The sequence below is a fragment of the Pempheris klunzingeri genome, chromosome 10, assembly GCF_042242105.1.
Source record: "Pempheris klunzingeri isolate RE-2024b chromosome 10, fPemKlu1.hap1, whole genome shotgun sequence".
NCBI classification, from domain to species: Eukaryota; Metazoa; Chordata; class Actinopteri; order Acropomatiformes; family Pempheridae; genus Pempheris; species Pempheris klunzingeri.
This window is the reverse complement of record NC_092021.1, coordinates 24,133,244-24,147,507: the sequence shown is the minus strand read 5'-3', so window position 1 is coordinate 24,147,507 and position 14,264 is coordinate 24,133,244. Positions and strand designations below refer to the sequence as shown.

Here is a 14,264-nt window from a genome sequence, read left to right as displayed (position 1 = left end):
CACTTTGTTTTCCACTGACGTGAATTACATTCTAGAGACTGATGGTAGACGTCCACAGTTTTAACTTGGAAAACAAAACAAAAACAATTTCAGGATAATATCTTTTGGTACAAATTTGTTATTACTGATACAGAAAACTGATAAAAATGCACATTTTAATCTTCTTTAAAATTTCCAACAGCACTAAAACAAGTTTCAGCATCACAACTGACTATTTACAGAACTTCACAGGGAGCAGCACAATCAAGACTTTCTCTCTCTCTTTTGATTTTACAGGATCAAACTGTTGGTTTTGCATGTTTTAGTCCAAACACTACAGCATACGTGTACAATACTTGACTCACAATACTCTGCGTCTACTTTTAGATTTATTTTTCCACGTGTTAACCAGTGACGCATTTGCAGAAACATGACACTTGGAAGCTGCTTGTTAAAGTGACGTGTTCAAGGATGCTGACACATCTGAAGTTTGGCAGTGACAGACTTCGCTTTCAGAAAATCAAACCCAGAAGACGAACATAAAGAAAACTTAGTCAAACAAACTAATATGAAGAGCAGCCACCCTTCCAATCAATAATAAGGTAACTTGCATAAAAAATGATGCATTCATCCTGAACACAAATGATTTTAGAGTGTTCTGACTGTAAAAAATGGCTTCTTTAGTTGCATGACACCATTTTCAAAATGGTTAATGGTAATTTTGAATTACATCTTAATGGCTAATAACATGAGAAACCACCAGTAGCTATGGTCCTTTTGATATTGTTATAGACACAATGTAAACTGAACCAGTCCTCTCACAATGTTGATTATTATGTAGCGTTAAAGGAAATATAAACACTGAGTTAACGTGCAACAAATATACACAGCATATAATATTGGACATTCATTTGCAATGACACTATTGATCATGTTGTCGGGAAAAAAAAACAGTATTTTGCCTCCTTTAAACAATTTCTTGTATTCAGTCTCATTCAGAAAATACTTTCCTGCTCTCTAGTTATTTGAAATTGTTACTGGAGTGTTAAGAGCAGGTGTATTAAGGATTTGACAGACAAAACCTTCTAACCACAAGAGGCGTCACATCATAGTGCTTCATTATCACAAGAATGAAAACATAAGAAGAATTTAAATAAAACAGGGAGCCTTCTCTAACTCATCCAATACTTCGGTAAAGAATACGGCGAATGCACTTGGACGCTGTTACAGTCTGGTGCTCTTTCCCGTTTTGGTCAGGTGTATGTCGGTAGGTTTTTTGTTCGTGTCGTCATTGTCGTCTTCCTCCTTCCCGGACTCCTCCAGGTACATCTTCTCCAGCTGATCGGGGTCAACGTAGGTGTAGAAGTAAGCCATGATGGAGAAGATGATGCAGACGCCCAACAACAGGCAAGCAAACAGCAGAAACTCTTTCCACTGGGACAAAAAGTGTTAGTGGTTAGTGTGTGAACTGTGCTGGAAAGATTCACCTACTTTTTCATTGACTTTTTTACATTTTAGATTTGTCTAGTTGTTGAAATGGGTTTCAGTGATTAAAAAGGAAGCAATACAAGGATTAACAAGATGGTAAATGGTCTGTATTTGTATACTACTCAAACTTTACATCCTCATTCACCCATCATTCATGCAGGAGGAGACTCTTTCACACACATGCGCACACTGAAGCTATGCTCGGGGTTCAGTGACACGCTGGGGATGTTGGGGAAAGAACACAGAAGAAGAAAAAGATTGGAGAAAACAAAACAGTCTGCGTGGCTGGATGCCGCCAGAGGGAAGTGATGAAAACATGTCTGTTTCTAATTTGATGTCCCATGATGTTGTACCTGTTCCAGGCCCGCTCCCTCGGCCACAATCAGCACTATCACGTTCCCAAATGCAACAGTGAGCAGCCAGCCGGCCTGCAGGACCGACTTCATGTTGGCTGGAGCCTGGAGGGGAGAGAGGAGAGACCCGCAGTAAGTAAAGAAAGGAGGCAGCAAGCAGCCCAGGGCTCATACAAATATTTAGAGATTCTGGGATCTGGCATCAAAACTTCCTAATGTTGGGGAGGCCACCGTCGGGGGGGAAAACCAATGGGCTGAAAGTTTATGGAGTTACTTAGAGTTACACCCACCCCAAGAAGTAGCAGTTTCCCAGAGATCTTAATCACCAAGTTCATGGGGCCTATCTACAAAGAACTTCTCCTTTGCAAACCTCTGTTTTGACTATCAGTCTTTGTAACTTTGAATAGTGACTCTGAAAGGTTGCTCCCACACTGAGCTGAGCAGGTCGGTTATAATGGATCCCAATGGCAACCAAGAAACTCATGAAAATGCTCCTGGTAACTATTTCAGCAGTTTAATGCCGTTCTTTGCTGCCAATTTATGTGCTCAACATGTTCCAAACACTCATATTATGATAAAATATAAACACGTTTGGCTGAATACACAGTTTCCTTCTGTGTGAAGAGCTTTGCATTTAAGAGGCAAGATGTTTATTTGTCATGTGCACAGTGAAAAACACTGAGCAATGAAAATCTTACTTTGCTCGTTCACATAGGCAAAACCAATTATAAATATAAAAAAAACAAACAAAAAAGGCAATGTACAGAAAAATAATTTAAGAAGAAAAAAAAAAAGAAACAAACTAGTGATATTTTGAGGGAAATGTGACAGTGGAGACATGAATATGCTGCAAAAATGGTTTCTAAGAATGTTTTAATACTTTTTTTTTACTGTAAAAATTGTGAAACTGTGTACAAGCTTAGTGTTGGGTCCATATTTCAGTTATTGGCTGATTGATAGCCAGTGTGTATCGTGACTACTAACCTGTGAGTAGGAGAACTCCAGGCCTGTGATGGAGAACATGACCTCTCCAGCAGTCATGAGGACGTACTGGGGGATCTGCCAGGCAATGTGCACGTTGTTGGCTTTCACATCCTCCATCTTGTGCGCCTTAATGGCACCGAATTCCTGGCCAATCATAAAGAGAGAGAGAGAGAGAGTTCTGTCACGATTTATTTCTCTAAGATCTGTATATAAGCTTTTCTACTGAGCATTCCTGACCTCTGTGAGTATAACGGTGTAGGAAGCTCCAAAGTCCAGCAGGCTCAGGTCAAGATTAGAGCACTCCTTCGACGGTAAGCTGCAGCTGACACCTGGGTATCTACCCGGAGGCAGGAGGTGCACAGGATTGAGGTGAATTACACAACAACAAATCAATCAATCAATCTCAAGCACCAATTCATAACAGTGTTATCTCAAGACACTTTCCATAAAGAGCAGGTAAAGGCCAAACTCTTTAATTAAGATTCAGGAATTCAAACATCCAATATTATATTATTATTATTATTATTATTATTATAACAGAGAGAGACAAAACAAACAGCAACTATAGTTCTGACAACAGGAATATGACTAATAAATCAGCAATATAGTAACAAATGATTGGATTTAACTAGCTGTTGTATTAAAAAGTGATGCCCTTGGTCCAGTGAGGGAGCTAATTTAGCTTGTGGTTGTTGGACTGAGCGGTTGCACAGACGGTAGTGCTGTGAAGTGGGAGGGGTTCGTTTGGATGTCGATTGTTCTGACAGTAAAAGTCGATTTCTGCATGAACAGCACTTGTGGAAACCACTGATTCTTTTCTTTTTCTTTTTATAAATGTGAAAGTTTTCCAACTCTTTCACAATAGTTTCACAATTCACTCAAAATCCCACTGACTTTTGTAATCATGCAAATTACTAAAAAAAATGCAGCCTTGCACCATAATCTTACTTAACTGTATGTCACACAGTTCAGTTCGTCTAGACCGCATTGTGAATAAAAAACAATGTAATACTTCTCTTTATTACCTTTTAAGTTGAAATGACAAACTTGTCATCAAACTGATGTGTATTTACTCATAAATCTTTGTGTTTGTCTTCTTTTAGCTCTGCTTTAGCTGCTGAATCTTCCACTAACTGAGTCTGTCCGCGTTTAAGTGCTGGACAGGCAACATGCAGTGAGTTTTCAGGGTTTTACGGATGAAATCAGCTTCCTGTTGCTGGAAATGAGGCTGTGAGGGCAGCGAGAGTGAATCTAAACAGCTGGAAGCTAGTTAATAGGCAAAAAGTGTCCCCAGCCCTACTCACTCTCCCCGATCGACACTCTTGTTCGGAGACATCTGACCGGGGGACATGTCAAAAGTCACATCTCCAACAGTTACGCTTATTGCCTCTGGCTGCGCATTGAGGAACCTGTTGGATTAGAGTTGGACAAACGTCATGAGCAAACTGGGGAAGGAATGAATTAGCTTACAGTGTTTACAGTATGAGAAAGAAACACATTGGACCTCAGAAAAGGATTCCCGTTTTCATTTTTCTTTATGTGGTCATCCACCTGGAGGATTTAAAAAAAAAAACAGCCATGTCAAGGAAGCTTCAATAAACAACTCACTGAGTTTTAAGTGGGTGGGTCAGCTGGACCCAAACACTTAAATCAAAATGTGATGACAGTTATGGGGTTGTTCGCTTGAGCTGCCGGGAATACTGTCAGTGAAATGTGATCAAACTGCACCCACTCAGTCCGGGGAAGGTCTGACTGTGGGCCAATGGGAAGAGACAAGGGTCTCCGTACATGAGAAACAGCACTTCTGATTTGACTCTGAGCAGTACAATACAAAACTAGCTTAACATTCTTGTTTGTTGTGTGTTGGTGGTGAAATACTAAACATAAAAAAGTATGTTAACCCTGTAAAACCTTGTGCAACATGCTGTAACCTCTGGTATCAAACTGAAAACATTAATCTGTTGTGTTGTCAGTGTTGGTTTGATCTTAGTGAGTGATGAGTGACCAAACTCAGACTGCTTCAACACGTAAATATAGAATAGAAAAATTTATTAAATTTTCTTCAACTCGTTTTTAACTCGTTTCCACGCCGGATAGAAACGAAACAGCAGAGTTGCTTCTCTGGCAAACACAAAAATCACTATATACAACTGGCTAATCTTTCCCAGCACATAAGATGACTAATGTTTAAAGTTATCACAATTATAAACTCTTAATAAATAGGATGTTATTTTCAGAACTTTATCTTTGACTGTTGCTTCTTTAGTCTTGAATATTCAATGCAGTTGAAAAAACTGAAAGTATGGAACCAATTTTTCAGGGGCACTCACGAGTTTGCACTGGATTCCCGTAGTTTCACTGTTTAAAATGAGACTGTAAGCCTCCTCTTGGACAAACGTTTGGCTGCACTCTGAGGTTTTTCCATTAAAGGTGACTTGAATCTTCAGTTCCTTGGTGGACGCCCCCAGTGGAAGCATCTCATATTTAGGAGGGTCCTGACGCAGAGAGACCAGGGGTTAAATGTTCAGTTTGAAACACATCACAGATAAAACTACAGTAAATCTGTACTAGAAGATAGAGGCTCTTCTCTTTACTTAAAAAGTTGCTTTTATTAATATTGTTCAGAAAACTGTGAACCACATGTGGCAGAGTGAAGCTGCAGAATTCGACGTGGGGTTGAGTCTGAAGAGACGGAGATCAAGAGAACAGCTCGAGGCTCACACTGGATGTCGGTAAACACAAGTTTAGCTTAGTGGGTTCATTAAAATGCAAAATACAAACTACACAAAACGAGTTTGAAATGTCTGAAGGGCGTCGCCAAAGATGAGCAGAAACAGAACACATTCATTATGACACCACAGTTTCTGTTCACTCCTTCAGACTTCTGCGTATCTGCTAATCGCTGTTCATTTTTCAGGGTTGTTAGTGGCACTGAATCTTATTTGTTGATCCCTATGTACTCTCTCTACATGATCTGCTGCTGTCTCACACTCCTGCGAAACAACATTTGAATAAACTCTGCACAGGTGAGCACTCACACAGTCAGACCTCTGGTGAATTTCAAGTCTGTCATCCTGGCAGGTACCCAGGCCGGTATTTGAAATGAGAAACACCTAAGAGCTCTGTGCAGGCCTGCGTCCACACTGGATAGTATAAAAAAAGCCGTTTTCCCTCCTCCCATCTGGTTACCTGAAGGTGTGGGATTGGATCTGGAAATAGGCTGCTGCCGGGTATCTCCACGCTGACGTTACCTCCTGCCAAGTTGAAGACCTGCAGGAGACAGTTCCCCGCTGGTGCAGGATCCACCACCGTTTTCTAGCAGACAGAGAAGGAAATTAATCCAGATACTGATAAACACAAATCAGATAACACCACCTTTTCAGGAAATTATCGTTATATCATAAAGACGTGTATGCTGCTTTTTATGGCTCTGGCTTTGTAAGACATATTCAGAGTGTTGCTACGGGATGAAAATACAAGAAGATGAAGCGTCGCTTTAAATGTCTGTTACTGTACTCTGTGAACAACACCTGCAAACGTACCTTGTGAAGATGGCTCCACTACAGTATGAGGACATGGAAAACTGCATTAAAGAATTCCAGACTTTCCAGGATTCTTGGAAATTCTGGATTTATTTAAGATAGACGGTCCATGTGCAGGTATTTTCATGTCGGGATGCATGTGTTGAAGCTGGGGTGGGCAGTTGTAGTAATTCAAGTGTTCAAGAGAAAACTAGAATTCTGCACCTGCTCTGTTTTCAGGCTTTGGAAAATTTAGCGAGGGGCTTTAGCCAATCCTAGGACCTCTCAGAGAGAAAGCATTCCTACGGGCTGTTTCACAAACGCAGATGCAGGTGAAAGCCAGATTCAGTGGAGGAATGTCCTGCAGAAAAATGCAGTCGCAATTCCAGGACTGAGGCGACTGGGATCACAAACACACTCAGGTGAAGCTGCTAACTTTTCACACACGTATGAAGTCTTTTTCTGCCTTTTCCAGAGAACTTGTGTTTGTGTGAGATCTCATGTATGTAAGTGAGGAAGGGTTTCACGTGTGTCTCTTTATTCCTGTAGCTGCCTCTACTTACCACAACGTTCACCTCCACCAGCGTGGCCGCTCCGAAGGCCAGCGCGGCGAAGATCATCCCTGTGGCCATTTTCCTTAGAGGCCTGAAGGCAGAGAGAGTCAGCGACGGACAGAACGTCAACACTTTTACACACCTTCTATCGCCGTGAGTCAGGTGTGTGTTTACTGTTCTGAAAGTCGAGCTTTATCACTCTATAAATCCGAATGGTGATTTCCACATCAGTGTCCTCTCTGATCTCCTGACTGATAAGAGAGTGCCTCATCACTTGTTTTGACGCAACGCCATCTGTTGCAAATGTGTCCTTTACAGACGGAGCGTTTCTCTAAAAAGCGTTAATAAAATCAGTCAATAGAGGAGAGTTTTGTACTATTTGTGTATGTGAAACCTCCTGGTACCACATTGAAACTTCTGGAGTTAGTTTTAGTTCCTTTTTCCTGAGAAATAAGTATGATATATGATTATTACGCAAAGCAAAATGTCTGGATGATAAAGAAAAACCAGTGACTCAGATTTATGTGTAACTGTGAAGTAAGTTTACTATTTATTCATGTATGGGACACAAAGAGACTTTAAGAGGCTTCTCAAATGCTCACGTCTGCGATACAAAAAAAAAAACAATAGGAAAAACAAGGCTTCTACTCACGTGATGTTGATTTTGCAAAGGCCAACGAGCGGATATATGATGAGGTCAAAGATGGGCACGAAGACAAGAATCAGCAGAGCATTCAACATCTAGACAACAGGGAGGGACAAACGCACCTTTAAATGACTCTATAAAAGTTCACTCAAGCTCATAACATCATAAAGGTTGGAGTTATATTGTGAATAAAGAGGCTAATTCTGATTCAATACCACCAGTAAAGAGATGGCAGCGATGAAGAGCTGTAAAAGTGCTTTCTTGAAAATGACAGCAACATCGGTTGTCTTTACTTTGTGCTTTACTTGTATTGATGTGGCTCAAACTCCACGTCTGCAGGTGGCTGACAGCAAATATGTCAAATACACACATTAGAGAAGTGACATCATTTATGTTGTTTTGTCTGAGGGTGTTGACATCAGTGTCAGCTGAGCAGTAGTTTCTTATAGAGAGTCTCTAAACAATTAGGACAAAACAATGCTTGGCCATGAACATTTTATTTTAAGGCCAGAAAGTGAATGTCGTCCTATTGGCCTAATTCTTCGTCTGATCTGAACGCAAACACCCTCAAATTAAAGGAATAGTTTGACATATTGACATAAATACGCCTTTTTGCTTTCTTTCAGAGAGTTCAATGAGAAGATTGATACCACTTATATGTCTGTACGTTACGTGTGGAGCTAGAAAACCAGGAGGCGTTCAGGACCTGCACGTACCTGCATTTGGTCCGGCTCAATAGTGAAGGCATCTCCCTGTAACGGAACAAGATGAATTCAGCTTAACGAGAAAACAATTTAAACTTTAACTTGGTGTATCTCGCAGGATGAGTCCATGATTTATCGCAGCCATAAACTGCGTAATTTACTGGTATGAAATTGCAACAAAACCCCAACAGAGGGAAAGTTTTACGAGCCAGTTTTGTACACTAGGATGATTATCAAAACCCACCCACTGATATCAAAGTGCAATAAAAGCGTTTTTCTAAAATGCTGACACCATTGTTAGATAATGTTGGGACTCTTACAAAAGCCAGGTCCATCCTGGTGGCTTGAAGTGTCCAACGGGAACCCTGCAATAAAGAAAAACACTGACTGTGACTGTCATTAGCAAAATTAAACTACAGCACGCTTGTTTTACTCGCTTTCCTGGAGAGGATAGATGATACTGAAGAACTGGACAATATGTGACATGCCCTCCAAAGCGGACGTGGGTTTCTTTATCTTTTCTAGGCATCTTTAACATTTTTTTTTAAAGTTAGAAAAAAAGCAAAAGTTTTGAAAGTTCAAGAGGGATGAAATTCAGGAATGCTGAACGTGGCTTTGTGGTATTCCATAATAAGATGTTTGAGCTGAGTGTTGCCCAGAAGAGAAGATAACAGATAGTTACAGGATTTAACAAGAGCGCTATGACACAAGACCTTGACCTCGTTCTGACTGGTCTCGTACTGTATGTACGGGTGAGAACTGAATATGAAACTTGATTTAAACAAGCCAGTAAAACTTCTGCAATGTTGGTTAAACCTGCAGGTCTGCAGAGATTTAAGTAGGATTAAAAGTCAGACTAGTTACAGTTACAGGCTGCTGTTCAAGTCTTTTGTCCTCACATACCTGCTGATCAAACAGAGCCCAGAACATTGGCAACGGGATGTAAAGCACCAAAACCCGCAGCACCATCTTAATCTCCTGGACCAGACGCTTCTGTTAACACACAAACACAAACACACAGCGTGACGAGTCACTGATGCACAGAAACCACAAGCACACACTAACCAACACCATTAGTGGGAAAGAAGAGTTGATAAGAGGAGATAATAGAGTCCTTGTGTTACCGAGTACTTCTCCTCAGCCCAGTCCAACCAGTGCTTCCTCTGAGGTTCATACTTTGAACTCTTCCAGCGGTTTTTGATGGCAAACTGCAAACCCCCCCCAAAAAGAAAATAACAGACACAATGTTGTAAAATTCACGCTTTTATTACAACACAAAATGATTCTTGGTTCTAAATAGCGCAGAAAGAAAAAGAAGCGGTTTTTGCGCTTCAGTAAATCATCTGATGCAGTTCAGAGCGGAGAAGTGGGAGATCACTCACCCCAACACAGTTGCAAACTTCTAACAGGATGTTTCCCTGGGGAGGACTCCTCTTGTACAGACTGCTGCCAGCAATGAACACAGCTGCACAAGATGGATGAAGATTTAGACAGCTCGTGTTGGAAATGGTTCAGCTGTTGAACAAACAATTACTCTACATGTGTGGTATGATGAAGCGCCGCGCTCTTATCAGTGAGTGTGTTCTCTTCCCACGCCGATAGAAGAAGAAACAGGGTGGTTTACCATTTAAGGCTGTTTGGTCCTCTTACAGTAGCTTATGAAGTTTTGTCCTGACGGTTCAGACACTGAAGCCCATTGTTTCACCCCCTTTTTTTTTTTTTTACAATCTGTCTGTGGCCCCTCCAGTAATGAAATCACAGTTTGTTTTTCACAGTGAGTGGGCAGCCAAGCATGAATCCCATAAGGCTCAGCGGGGACGGGGATTCAGAGGCAGAGACAACTGACTGTCAGGACATATGTGGAGGGGCCTTGATCAAGAGGAAGCCCAGCCGGTCAAAAGCTGGACAAACACGCTCTCAGTAAGCAGATCGCAGCCCGAACTACACTTCGGCTCTGATAGCTATAAACTAACTACAGTAACGAGCCAATAAGCAGCTTTAAAATACCAGAGCTTCACTGACACGAGGGATCATTACCAAAAATATTTGGTGATGCAAACAACAGAGTGAACTAAATGTTACCACCTCCTCTTGTTTTACAGTCTGTGACGATATCACAGGTGGCTGGTGGGTGGACGCTCACCTAAAGCCACGATCATCAGAGCTGCGGGAACCCCGAAGGCCAGAGCGTAGCAGTCGGTGCCAAAGCACTTCACATCACCTGCAGGAGCAAACCGGCCGTTAACAGCATCAACACAACACAAGCGGCCGTCGCTCGGTGGATCTCAATAGACTGCAGGTGCTCACTTCTCAGGATGGGTGTGATCACGGTCGACAGGAGGCTCCCAGCGTTGATTGACATGTAGAAGATGGAGAAGAACTTCTGCCTCTCGCTGACCTGAAGGTGATGAGCGAAATAATCAGGAGACGTTTTGCAAAGATTGTTTTTTGTGATCTTTAAATCCCCGTTAAGATTTCAGATTAGTTTTCTAAACACTGTGACTGCTGTGAATATATTTGATACCAAGCAATTCTAGCATCATCTCTATTCGTTCTATTCTGGCACTCAAAAATTAAAGTCGCTCTCGTCTGTTTTTGGCCACTAAACATCAAAACAAACTGACAGATACGCAGTAGCTTGTATGTTGTAGCTAACATGTTGGCAGACATTTACAATCCAGCATGTGTGGAGGAATATTGTCATTAATCTAAAGTGTTGTTCACCCGCTCTCTACCAACTCCTGAGAAAAATACCTCGCCCTTTAGCTATTAGATGTTTTCTTTTTGCTGTTTTAATGGATTTGTCTCAGTTTTAACACTGAAAATACACAGAAAACAAGACTGCAGCATCCAGTAAATGTGCTGTAAAACCAAAACAACGAGCTAAAAGATGCTGAAATGTGATACATAACACTAAAGTCTAGAGTCTTTTATTCAATGTTAATATCAAAATGTGCCTCCCCCATACACTGACCTAGCACGCTTCCCTGTCAGGATCTTTCAACCTACAAAATATTCTAGATTTGTAGGCGTTCAAACATCACTGACTCATTTCAGAGATTATCTTTTTCCTTCAAATATACTACAAACAATACAAGCCACATCATTTTCACATCCTCAGACTAAAGAGGAAGTGCGGTGACTTACGGCCTCCTCATCAAACTGGTCTCCTCCGAAGGCTGCCACGCAGGGTTTGATTCCTCCGGTGCCGAGAGCGATGAGTATCAGTCCAAGCATGGACAGAGTTCTGCAACACACACACACACACACACACACACACACAGTATTCAGACGGCTTCTGTTCACTATAATACTGAAACTATTATTCTAGCCGACCAACAAGAAATTAGCATATTGTCGTTAAAAATTAATTGTTAAATTCACAAACACCAAACATTTGTCTCTAAAAAGTGAGTGTGATGCTTTTCTCTGTATTATTTCATTGTAAAATCAGTACGTGGGTGCTGGACTGTTGGACGGACAAAAGAAACAATTTCTCTTTCTCCGACTGTTTAATTGGCAGCCTGATAACTTGTCCAGGTAAAACAATAATCAACATATGAAAAGTTTAACACGTCACTGTGCTCCTCATACTGATTATGCACCGATTCTGCTCCTGATAACTCACATGTGCACATCGTTGTTTCCCACAGTGGGGATGGCTCCAACCGACTTGACCACATGGCCGATCACATAGACAATGGACAGGTAGATGATGGTCCTGTGGAGAGCAAACCGTGATTCAGAGCTGCACTCGTATTATTATACAAGGTGTGTGTGTGTGTGTGTGTGTGTGTGTGTGTGGTCAGAGTGGTTCATCTCCCCTAACAGGCACCGACACACAATTCAGACAAAACTCCCAGATTAAAGGGCTGAACTGAAGAATGCATAATGGACAAATCTATTTAACTGCTATTTTGTTTCAGTTCTCACATTTTCACATCCTGTCTGAGGACACTGACCACATCCTCTCTGACTGCACAAGTCTGTAGATCCAATTAGACGGTTTATAATAAGCTCTTGTTTCTGGAAAGAATTTTTTTTTTTTAAATCTAACTTGCAAGGCTTTGAGCAAAGACAAATAAAACTTAAAACATGTTGCATGACTTGCTTTTTGGTGAACTGACCCTCGAACAGATTTAGAGATGAAGGACGTGAAGGGACTCACTTGAACTTCCCGAGCCAGGAGTCGGCGATGATCGCTCCCAGTATGGGTGTGAAGTAGCAGAGGCTGCTGAAGGCGTGGTAGATGGCAGTGGAGAGGTCCTTGTCCCAGTGCAGGTAGGAGAGGAAGTAGAGCGTCAGCACCGCTGTGAGCAAACACACAAGCAGTATCATCGTTTGCAGCACTCAGAATCCCAGAATCCAGTTCATGCTGGTCAGATCTTCATTGGAGTCTTGATTCAGTTCTTCTTCATCAATTTGTGACATCTGTAATATTTCTACTGGAGCCAAAATGTATCATAGTTATAAATAGAATATAACAACTACTACTAGACAAAGTCTCATTATGTGTCTCGTTATTTCATGACAACATGAGCTTTGGGTTTGGAAAGACAGAAAGAAATGTCTGTGCGTGTTTTAATCACCGTGGAACGATTATATATCTGTATTGCTGCCATGAACATGAACATCTAAATGTCCACGTGCACGATGAAGCTCAAAGTTACTTGAAGAGGACTGACGGGGACGCTGGGAGGACGATGTCCACTATACCAGCATGTATACACGTGTTTCACAACCACACAGCGCTGACACGGACACACAGGAGTCCCACGGCCACGTTGACCGCTGACCTTCTACGCTGTTTGTCCGACGAGTAAACATCTCAGCTCATATTGTAAACGTAGTGAGCAGAGAACCTGCCCCCCCCCCGTGACATACAGTATACAGACAGCTGATCACCGCCAATCAACTGATCCAGGGTTGGAAAGATTATTCTGTTAATCAAGTAATTATTATTATTATTATTAGGTTCCAGCTCATCAGATCTGAGGATCATCTTTATTTCTTTGTTTTATTTCATGGCAGTATATTATACTTACACAATACCTGAGGTCACGTTCATCCTCTTCCTCTTTATACGTCTTATCTCTTATTCTATTATCAATATTTTTCATACTGCACGTAGTTTATTTATTAATACATTAACAGTAACACTGTGTGTGTGAACTTATTCTGCACTTTTTTGCTCTGACTAAGTGCTAAACTGCCTTTCATTGTTGTTTTCTGTGCAATGACAATAAAGGTGAATCTAATCTAATCTTATATCATTTTATAGACATTGCAATGAGTCATTTTACTTTTTTAAAAACAATAAAGTACAATCATAAACTGTTCAACCACGTGATAAGAACTGTATATAGTGTATTTGTAGTTTATTTGGTTTATTCCAAAACAGTGTACAATAAATATATTGCACCAGATGAAGCCCAATGTTAATTTCCATCTGTTGTCCCTGGACGTGTAAACTTTATCTTTTAATAGTTCTTCAACATCATTTCTACTTGATAAAGACGAAATAATTAATTTAAAAAAACTTGATTATAACAATACATTTGTAACTGATCTGCTAAATAAAGTTTGGATACTTCTCACAACTACCTTTAAAAAAAATCAACATGTGGACTTTGCTTCCGAGCCGTGAATCAGCATCAGTCCTAACCTACAAGCCAAATGAGTGACTCCATGTGTCGGCTGGAGGAGGACACGTTAGCGTGTGAGTGAGTGTAAGTGAGGTCATGTGAGGGGGAGACAGAGACCAAAGCTTTATCTGTCTACTTTAAGCTCCCTGTTATATTGCCCTGACTCTGTTAACCAGTTTAACAAGAATTCCTCACTGAAGATTATTCACAGCTAAATTCAAAGGCTGCAAAGCTAATAAATGAACGCAGGATCCTCTTCCTCAGGTTGATCCGACATGACCACACAGACAGTCTGCATACCTTTCATGCCATAGTAGGAGAAGCGTTCACAGAACTCATTCACCACTATGAAGCAGATGCTGGTTGGATAATTGGTCCCACAAAGTTTCT

The 14,264-nt window shown here is 41.1% G+C and overlaps 1 protein-coding gene across 1 annotated transcript; it reads right to left on the bottom strand.

Annotated features, from left to right (window-relative positions):
* Positions 1-100: 100 nt before the first annotated feature.
* Positions 101-14,256, bottom strand: slc15a2 (solute carrier family 15 member 2). Its single transcript, XM_070837590.1, has 21 exons — positions 14,175-14,256; positions 12,398-12,539; positions 11,858-11,950; positions 11,377-11,476; positions 10,537-10,627; positions 10,373-10,450; positions 9,612-9,694; positions 9,354-9,437; positions 9,133-9,222; positions 8,550-8,594; positions 8,242-8,277; positions 7,532-7,620; positions 6,889-6,970; positions 5,994-6,119; positions 5,135-5,299; positions 4,309-4,355; positions 4,109-4,213; positions 3,042-3,141; positions 2,805-2,948; positions 1,821-1,925; positions 101-1,413 (listed from the first exon to the last, which is right to left on the bottom strand). The coding sequence occupies exons 1-21, from the start codon at positions 14,179-14,181 to the stop codon at positions 1,204-1,206; spliced, it is 2,022 nt and encodes a 673-aa protein (XP_070693691.1). The 5' UTR covers positions 14,182-14,256; the 3' UTR covers positions 101-1,203.
* Positions 14,257-14,264: the final 8 nt, after the last annotated feature.

Excerpts from the sequence above, each read along its gene's own strand:
- slc15a2 (XM_070837590.1), bottom strand. Across the intron at positions 11,951-12,397 it reads TCCTGGCTCGGGAAGTTCAA|GACCATCATCTACCTGTCCA; the intron begins GTGAGTCCCTTC and ends TGCTCTCCACAG. Across the intron at positions 10,451-10,536 it reads GATCACACCCATCCTGAGAA|GTGATGTGAAGTGCTTTGGC; the intron begins GTGAGCACCTGC and ends TTGCTCCTGCAG.